The 10,547-nt window shown below is 24.3% G+C and overlaps 1 protein-coding gene across 1 annotated transcript; it reads left to right on the top strand.

The window, feature by feature from the left end:
* The first annotated feature begins 2,039 nt into the window (after positions 1-2,039).
* On the top strand, positions 2,040-10,241 carry LOC129608883 (protein Wnt-4). The gene is made up of 4 exons (XM_055520651.1): positions 2,040-2,312; positions 6,394-6,904; positions 8,887-9,105; positions 9,739-10,241. The coding sequence occupies exons 1-4, from the start codon at positions 2,242-2,244 to the stop codon at positions 9,973-9,975; spliced, it is 1,038 nt and encodes a 345-aa protein (XP_055376626.1). The 5' UTR covers positions 2,040-2,241; the 3' UTR covers positions 9,976-10,241.
* Positions 10,242-10,547: the final 306 nt, after the last annotated feature.

The following is a 10,547-nucleotide window of genomic DNA, read 5'->3' on the forward strand; positions in this document are numbered from 1 at the left end:
CATTTACTTTAATATTACATTTTTAAGGAATAACAACAAGAATAAAAGAGAAAATAATCAAAATAAATAATCTTATATGCAGCAATAGACTAACTTTGGTAAATTAAAGGCGCACCCCTTATGAACCAAACATAACAAACCAATAAAGTAAAAAGAACCAAAACTCAATTCAATTTTTTTACCTTTTAAAGTAAAACATGTGTAAATATATTTTTGTATTTAAGTAATGTACATACATATATGTATATTTTAGTTGATTTTTTAAGTTTCGAGCAAAAGGGCTATAAACCACAAATATTCCAACTTTTTTTTTTTTGTTTTTTTTTTTTGTAAATTCTTCTTCTTTGGTTTTGTTTTTTTCTTTTACTTTTTTTAATATGTTTTGATTTTTCATACATAATATTACCATTTATATCCCATCCATCCATCCATCCATCCATCTATTTAACCATCATCATACTCACCATACTATGTACATATAAAATATCGTGTATAAAAATATAATAATAAGAACAAAAAAAAAAAAAAATATTATGACTAAAATAAAATCCGAATAAAAGGCGAACTGAACTGATACATCAAGAATGCACACACATAAAAATAACAACAACAACAATAAAAAAAATAATAGTAATAATAATAGTACCTATAATAACTAAGTATTATATGGACCCCAAGTTAAAATTGTTAAAACATACCATTGCATATATACAAGATACTCAGAATGAGTTTATACGTGTGTGCATTGTACTCGTATATATATGTATATACTATAAGCAACAATGTATACATTTTACAAATATTTAAGTTAAAAAAAAAATATTGAAATTGGTAATCATTATATGCATATGTACAATATTAACATATATATATATATGTATATGTAATTGTATACTAGACATTTTTGTTTACATTTACGACTATCATAAAGTTCGCATTAGGTTTATGTCATTTTATACTTGAATCAACGAAACAAACATAATATTATACAAAAAACAAAAAAAAAAATAATAAGAAAAATCAAAAATAATAAAACAAAAATATATATTACATATATGTATGTAACGACATATTTAAGTATATATAGATGTATGTACATATAGATATATTAAAACAAATATGTAATAATAACGATAATAACAACAACAAATATCACAACAACAACAGCCATGAAAAAAATATTCATTGGGTTTTACAGTTTCAATTTTCTTTTTGTTACTGTTAGTTCGACACAAAACTCCGTTACGAATAGTCCATGCATTTTTATTTTTGTTTTTGTAATTATTGTTGTTCTTGTGCTTTTTATTTCATTTAACAAATTGCGATTAACACGAAAATATTAACAAAACAATTTTTCATAAATTACATTTATTTTACAAAATTAAAATACAAAAAAAAAAATTAAAATTAATTTAATAATATTTTAATGAATAAAGAAGAGAAAGAGTACGGAAACAAAATTGTAAAGAGAATCGGAAAAAGAGAAAAAATAAAAATTTTCCGGCTTTTCACCATTCATTTATTATTCATTTTTTTTTTTTTATTTCTTCTCTTATTTTTAATATTTTCACATTATTTTTGTGTTTAACAATTTATAGAGTGAAAAACAAAAATTTCTTAACAATTTTTTGCCACAAGTTTTTTACGTGCCCAAATTTTAATCAAAAGTGCAAAACAGTTTTAGAATAAACCTAGTAAATCTCGCACATTTTGCAAAAACAAAAAATTAATAATTAATACAGAAGTGCAATACCAAAATAAATAAATAGAAAAAAAAATTACTAAGCAAAATCTAGTAAACAAAATGAAAATTTTCAATTTGAAAAAATAAAAAAATTGGTTCATTAACTTAGAAAAATAAATAAACAAAATACTTAAAGAATCGTCAAAAAAAATAAAAACAAAAATATACCCTTTCGGTTTTTACCGTAACAAATTGAATAAAATAAATATTTACACAAAATATAAAAGCACATAAAGGAAAATAAAAAAAATTAAATATATAAAGCTAAGCTTTATAAGCTAAGCTCATAATTGGATTTTGTTTATATACATACATACAAACATATTATACACATGCATACACGTATAGAATAGAAGAAAAGCAGCAGTAGTAGTATAAGAAAAATTTGCAAAAAAAAAAAAATATAAAACAAAACATAGGAAAAACTATCAGAGAATAAAGAAAATAAAGATAAAGGCAGAATACAAAATAGAGAAAAAAAAAAATAAAAATTAAAAATGTATTTGTGGATGTTTTATATTGCAAGTATAACATTAAGTTCAATTGTATGTGATGACGTCACAAATGGGTAAGAATTTATCAATTTTAATTTTCTTTAATGAGATAAATTAAATAAAATTAATTTGATTCTATTAAACAGTAGAACTTTAATAATTCGAATCATTCTAAATATTAGAAACTATTTTTGAATATCAGAAAGAAAGTCAATTATTTGAGATTAATGTTATGAACGTTTAACTAAAAAATCAATTAAAATTCTTGTTGTAAAATTGGATGTCAAATTTTCTGTACTGTTTCTTTGATACAGAACATTCTGTCTGCGCTTAATTCCTTGTTGACGAAGGATTTCTAGAGTTTTTTTTAGAATTAATATTAAAAATCCTTAATACCATGTTAAGGACCAATTTCACCTAAAAACATATGCCTATTAATAAAATTCCAAAATGGTTCAATAATGATCGCAATTGCAATGCATAGCAAAATAATCTACTAATAATTTCTTTTTTCGTTTATAGAAACTTGGCTGGTAGAGGATTTGTCTAGAAAACGGTCACTGGTTTCCATTCAATTCGAGAAGAAAAGTAATTTAATTTTTCTCTCATAACTTCCATTAAATCATGTCATCCTTTTGTTTTGCAGTTGAATGAAGGAAGTTTTATTGTTTAGTTCTTAAAAATCTTATAAAACATGACTTTTTTTTAAATTATTTAAATTACAAAATTTCTATTATAAATTATACATGTAGTTAGTATGAAAAATAAGGGAATAAATAAAAATTAGCAATAAAAATACTCAATATAAAATTGAATAATAAATTACAAACTGCAGCTGTTATGAACATAGGTCCTTAATTAGCATTCTAGAAAAAAATTTTTGTTTAATTAATACCAAGTACCAATCGCCTCCAAAAATGAAATTGCGACAATATCTTCAATTGGTCTAATAAAATGCAAGAATTTTAAATCAATCAATCAAGAACAGCTAATTTTCGTTCAAATGTGTGTGTAGATATCAGAGAAAGCCGAATTCAAATACAGAAATAATATTTGAAGCATTTAATTGTAAGTATTCGGAGCGAATCTCAATATTTTATACGTGTAATTGGTTACAATCCATTATCACGATAATCGAAACTTAAACCATTCAAATTAGTGATCCTTTAACGACAAACAATCGTCAATAGTATTTCTCAATTTCCTTTTATATTTACTCTGCATACATTTTCCATATACTTGCTATTTAATCCTTATATGCAACCAGAACAATTTTTGTTCATTTGAAAACTCTCTTATTCACTTTTGCAAATTTCAAATCCCATTGAAAATTAGTATATTTTACTTAAAATATTAGGCACTTCATTTAAAATTTTCAAAGCAACTCCAACTTTTTTCCGTTTCTTCTTCTTAATTAAATTAAAATTTTTTAAAAAATAAATAGTTTCGACCTCATAATTGTATAATGATAAACAAGTGCGATAGTAAAAAAAAATTTTTTTGGGTCTTTTACACCTCTAAAAACAAACAAAAATATTTAATTATTTAATTTATTATTTTTTATTTTCAATTGTTTAAAATATTTATGAAAAATTTTCTCATCTTTGAAATTTTCCTTCATATTCCTTCAAATTTTAATTTTTATATCTTTTTCTTTTTTGTTTTATTGTGAAATTTTATTGACAAAAAAAAAAAGATATGAAATTATGATAACTAAAATGTAATCTGGAAAAAGTAAACATAAATTTTTGTATACATAACCTTCCCTTCTTGAAAAGTATTTTAGGAGTGGTTTTTGTTTTTTAAATAAAAGTAAATTTTAAAATGGTATAAAAAAATTATCAGCCATGTAGGCCTAACTATGATATTTAAAGCATGGGAAAATAATGAAAATTTTAATAGATTTCCAAAATTAATTTTGAAATTTAGAGTTAAGCGTGAATAAATGCTTGTACTATAATATTTCATATCGTAGAGATGTTTGCATTCTTAAATTAATGGATCGTTTAAAATGGTTATTCAGAAGTTTACAACAGCAAATATTAAATTTAATTAGGATTTAGTTGGGCAGAGGCAAAATTCAAATAAGTTTACTGCAATGTGCCGTAACATTATATAATTTATAAAGCCTTCATCAGATCAACATTTCTAACAAGTCGATAGATCTGTCCAAACATCAATTACCCAAGTCCGAAACCAAATTCCAAATCCAAATTTCCGTCTAAGCTATTGTTTCAAATTTTTGTTCTACTTGTAATTTCTAGTAAAAATACTAGCTACAATTTCGAACTTCCCGCTATAACACGGTATCCATCTTTTTGTAAGAACGACGGAAAGTGAAAAATCATATTTGCTGCAAATTTAGCCCACGCATTAACATAGCATCCTTAATATTATTAATTTCCTCTTTCTTAAATATCTTTCGGGAATTTACATCATTTTGCCTTCTCCGTTCTAATTGAGGGCGGACGAACAAGTACAGATTCAATATCAATTTTACCAATGTTCAGTAATTGTATTTTACTGTATTACTGTATAATCAAGTATGTCATAGGTCTAAGGTATGTGCTGATTGACAAACTTTGGGTAACTTGAGTTTGATAAATTTTATAACAATTACTTTGCAAAGATTTATTGTTGTTTTCAAATTTTCCATCACTTTTAGTTTTTTGTCATGATTGTATTTGAAGTTTTGAAATGCCTAAATATTTTAGAATTAATATCCTTTCCTTTGCTGGACGATGAAGTGCGTATAAAATAAAGAAGATAACATTTTTTTAAAAAATTTTAATTTGGAAATTTATAAATAGAAACAAAAATATTTTATGTCAAAAAACGTTCTGAAGAATTATTGCATATGGTGCGCACCTACTCACATACTTATGCATTCTTTATTCTTCTCTTTTTTTTTTCAAATTGTTGTTTTCAAACTAAACGACTTTTTATAATTTACCGTTATAGCTTTTTACACATGCATACAATCATTAATATTAATTAACTATTATTATAGCTGACCAACATATTTTTTCAACATAACTACTGAAGCGCTATATCGGTATTTTTTGTAAACACCACACAATATAATGTGATTAAACTGCAATGTTATTCATACGTCCTAATCATATTGATTATAAAAGATTTCTGTTTAAATTTTTTGAGAACAATTTTCATATTATAATTAGTATGAAGCGTGAAAATTAAAGTTCAAATACTGAAATTTTTTACAATTATTGCTTTAATTAATCACAACTGCAAAACATTTCTTAAACTTTTTAAACAACAATGTGCACAACAAATGAATATTAGTCAAACCATAGTAATAAAATTAGACATTTAATTTCGTCAGCACCACCTATGGGAATTTATTATAAAATATAATTAAATTATTAATATTTTAATTTCGCACGGTTTGAGTCTCTGATTGCGTTTTTTAAATTCACCATTAATATTTAGTACATAAAAGTATCGTACTAATACAAAATTTAAGTTTTCCACCATTAATAATGTCATGTTTGATTTAGGCACGTTAAATTAAAATTTAAATAGAATTAAAATAGCTTCAAAGCGTTAATTCAAATTGAGTTTTCATGAGAAACAAATTTATTTTATCAATATATTTTTGAGTATTACCGACAAATTTGTAAAAAATGGTTATACTCGTAAGTATAAAATTTGGTATAAAAATGTGTATAATATTTCACAAATGTGATTGGATGAGATGATTGAATTAGCGAAAACATGAAGGTCATTTGAACCTTTATTTTGCCACAAATATGAAAATCCCATGAATTTAATCAAAAATAAAAATGTTTTTCAAATAAAACATTTTGTAGAGAAAAGAATGAGCCATATTTTTGTGAACTTACATACTGTTGATTATACACATAAGAACGTATGTTCTAAGGGGTATCTTTAAATAACTTCGTGTTATTTGGCTAGATCTCGAAAAATATAGAATCTACAGGATTTAAATTTCCCAAAATCAAATATTTTATTTAGAATCTTATGTTTGTTAAAACTAGTTGAAATTGCTTGAATTGTGATGGTAGCTGTTGACAAGGTCATTTCTACATATTCTCGTTTTACTTAAAAGAAACCATTTTTCATTTCATTTTGTGCCATATACTTTAACATTTTATCATATTTCTTTTATAGCGAACAATATATATCAAAGCATACTGTGATGGCTGTATTTAGTCCAATGATACGTAGCCCTGGCCCATGTAAATATTTTCCAGCAACAAGAAAACAAAAACATCAATGTGGAAAAGATTATTTTTTAGCTGAAGCTATTAAAGAGGCAAGAACATTAGCTGTAACACATTGTGAACAACAATTTGCTTATGATCGTTGGAATTGTTCAATTGAAACAAGAGGAAAACGAAATATTTTTAAAAAATTATATAGAGAAACAGCATTTGTACATGCATTAACAGCAGCTGCAATGACATATTCAATATCAAGAGCATGTGCTGAAGGTCGAATGTTACGATGTAAATGTGGTGGTGATTCATTAAGAGCACCAATGAATTCGGTTCAAAATAATTTTCGTTATGGTGGTTGCAATGATAATATAAAACATGGTAAAAGAGCAACAAGAGCATTTCTAGAATTAAAAAAATCTGATGGAGATGAAGTATCAGAATTGTTAAGGCATGATTCTGAGGTAATTTTTTTTTTTGTAAAGTATTTAAATAAACTATTTTGAATATTTTCAATTGCTATTCAAGTGTAGTCCAAAAATTAGGTACAGCAAAATTTTAAATTTAAGTATTAGCTGGAAAATGCAATGTTACACTATATTTTCGTAATTTCCATAATACGAGTAACAAATTTAAAAGGAAATTTCCGACACTAATGTTTAAATTTGCAATCGAAATCAAATTTGCATTTAATATTTTTTTTCTTTTACGAACAATTTAAGAAATTCAATAAATTTTCATTTCTATTGACAATGCAATTTATTAGAAAATTACAGTAAAATTGTTAAGTGCGCTACTATATAAATGAAATTATGTGTACACAATATTATAATCCCGTAAAATCAATAACGCCTCATTGCATTGTTCCATTCATCATATTTTGCGCGGAAAACACGTTTATTTGTATTTATTTAAGTAGTTAGAAAACTACTTCTTAGGTGACAGCTTTTTTAACTATAATATAAATGATATTGTAAATATTTATTTAAATTATTTAAAAATAAATATAAACAAAAAATGAAAATTAAATAGAAAATTAAAATTAAAAATCGTAATATTTAAGGTTTTCTAGTATCTACAATATTTGTTAGCATTTCTAATATTTATATGAAAATTTAACATATTGCTACTTTTACGGAAGCTGTTGAGAAAATTAATATTGTGAATAAATTAAAAAATAAAATCAGTAAATCAATTAATTAAAAACAAATACCATTTTCTCTTAAATACTTCAAATAAATCAAAAAAATTCTTCCCGCTCGCTTAAATCGCTAATTTTTAATTTTTAATTTTTTTTAAATATTTTAAATTTTATTGAAAAATTCCAATGCCTCTTAACTTATTTAAGGACTCTATATTATACGACATAAATATTTTTATTAATATTAATTTGTGTTTTCTAAAATTTTAATTGTAATTTAATTATATTAAACGCTTTAAGAAAAATAATTTAATTTCCATAGTCCTTTTCTTCTTTTAATAAAAGTAAATTTTCCGGATTTTTATTAAAAGAATAAAAACCATAGTAAGAAAAGAAAATTCAATTTAGCATTTTTCTTCCATTCAAAATCTCATTCCTATATTTAAATTTGTACATAGTATGTGTATTATTAATAATATTGTAAGTACCAAGTGTAACGTAATAAAATACTTTAATAAAAACAAGAGATGGAATTGAAGGCTATAAATATATGAACTACATATATTTGATAAAATAACAGCTTTTATACTAGTAATACTAGAATACATACTTTTATATAAGTAATCATTCTCAAGCGTTTCTCAGAATTATTCATTCTCAATCCTCAGAAATATTGTAAAAATGAATAAAACTATTACAAAAATAATCAAAAGAAACTCTACTATAAAGTATTGTACTGTAACAAGCTGATTAAATTTGACCCCTATCTGTGCAGAATCTGCAAGGTAGTTACGAGATTCCAATACAAATTTTGTTTAACATTTCGGTATTGCGTTTTGAAAAACAGGCTAGCAAAAAATTTCAAATTTTTGAATTAAAATCTTAACTTACCACATGAACAGCAAAAATATAGCAAAAATCTGCTTGTATGGAGTCCGTATCCTATTCGAAATGTATATTGGCTCATCAACAACACATCCAATACCATATTTTTAAATGTCTTCTGGTTTTGTTGCATAATTTTACAATTAAGATCTCGATTTTCTTCTATCCATATTTCCATAATGCTATTTATTCTATAATAGAACAACTTGTACAATATATAACATAATTTCTGTTACTTTTACACTTTCTAAGAATCACCATTATTATCATCATTATATTTTATATACGTTCAACAATATTTTCTTTATATTTTTTAACTAAATTATAAATTCTTTCTCTATTATATAGTTTCTTCTTTGTATATATTTGAATATTTTCTAGTAAAAGATAATTTAAAAGAAAAACTTTCATTTTATGTAGGTGGGTATTGAAGTTGTTGCATCTACAATGAAAGAGAAATGTAAATGTCATGGTGTATCAGGTTCCTGTTCAATGAAAACATGTTGGAAAAAACTTTCTGATTTCAATACAACAGCTGTCATATTAAGACAAAAATATCATGAAGCAATACGTAAACCACCATCAAATAGAGCATCTAGACGTGAAGCACCACTAATAAAACGACCTAAAAGAAAAAAGGTTATTTTTTTTTTAAATTGTAATATTTACATATAACAAATGCATAGCTTTATGTATAAAGTTTTAATATAAGATGTTTGACAATTTTTTTAATAGTGACTTTAAATATTAAAATTAAAATTCAAAAAGTTAAAAAGGATAAAAATTATTTCTGTGTTGGAATAAGCTATCAATGCTTGATTAGGAGATAAACTTATATTTGGGGTCGTTATTCGTGTTGCGTTTTTATTTGGAAAAAATAGGAAAATTTTTTGATATTGGTTATACGTAGCAATAGATTTTAGTGGGAGTAGGTCTGTGGAAAGATTAGGTAGTAAGAGTAGGTCTGTGAGCTTCTAATTTAACTGCTTTCCTTATTTTACGCGTACAACTTTAAAACCTTAGATTGCATTAGTAGTATAATGTTTGTAATCTTAAATTATAATTTATTTTAAGATTTTCCTAAATCTAGATTAAAAACCCATACCTGTGACAGTCAATTATTCTAACAGAAAGATTATTTCATTATCTTAAAATTTTATTTTTAATGCTTTGCTGCATTTATAGCTAGAAATTAAATTAATCTAAACAATCGTCTGACATCTTTTAAATCAATTTTTTAGCATAATTATAAATTTTTTATTGTTTTTTTAGGAAAATGAATATTCTACATTATATTATATGGAGACATCACCAACATTTTGTGCAGTAACACGTGGTAGACGTTGTTTACATCCTGAAAATTGTTCAACATTATGCTGTGGTCGAGGTTATGAAACAATGGTAGTTAAACAAATAGAAAAATGTAAATGTAGATTTAAAGATGGACGTTGCTGTCAAGTGATATGCGACTATTGTCTTCGATATGAGGATAGATATTTTTGTAAATAAATTGATATTGATAAATAATTTTAGAAATGTGGAAAGGAAAGATTTAATTGAACTTAATGAAGAAAGAAGAAAAAAATTCAAAAATTTCATTTTAAATGTATTTAATAATATTTTTTAATTAAATTTAATTATTATAATAACTAAATGTAGATATATGTGTATGAATACTTTATGTAAAACAAATTTTAAATGGAGAATTATTCAAAAGTTTCAGAACTTTTTTAATATTTTAAACTGGAAACTAATGATATTAATAGGGATGTGGAATCCAGTTACTTTGTGGCATTCATGAATACTCGTTGATTCACTCATTAATACCCGTTACTTTTTACTCGTTACTAAAGTACTTCAAAAAATTTTTTTAAGGCTCTGTAATAAGACTTTGTTTCATGTGAACTAGAAACCAGACATGATTTTAAAAACTTATTCCTGGCTATTGATAAAAAACATCAATTTGCGAAGAATTAAAGCAGCTCGACTTTTCCTAAAAAATATAGTCCAAAAAAAATTGTGCCACTTTTGGGACTATTTTAATTTTTTGTCGTTTTTGTAGCTTCTATTACAGGATCGGG

This window comes from Condylostylus longicornis, unplaced genomic scaffold, assembly GCF_029603195.1.
Source record: "Condylostylus longicornis isolate FDR11 unplaced genomic scaffold, ASM2960319v2 ptg000037l, whole genome shotgun sequence".
In the NCBI taxonomy this organism is placed as follows: Eukaryota; Metazoa; Arthropoda; class Insecta; order Diptera; family Dolichopodidae; genus Condylostylus; species Condylostylus longicornis.

Coding starts and splice junctions, on each gene's coding strand:
- LOC129608883 (XM_055520651.1), top strand. CDS start 2,242: ATGTATTTGTGGATGTTTTATATTGCAAGTATAACATTAAGTTCAATT. Junction 2,313..6,393: donor TGTGATGACGTCACAAATGG/GTAAGAATTTAT, acceptor TTTCTTTTATAG/CGAACAATATATATCAAAGC. Junction 6,905..8,886: donor TGTTAAGGCATGATTCTGAG/GTAATTTTTTTT, acceptor CATTTTATGTAG/GTGGGTATTGAAGTTGTTGC.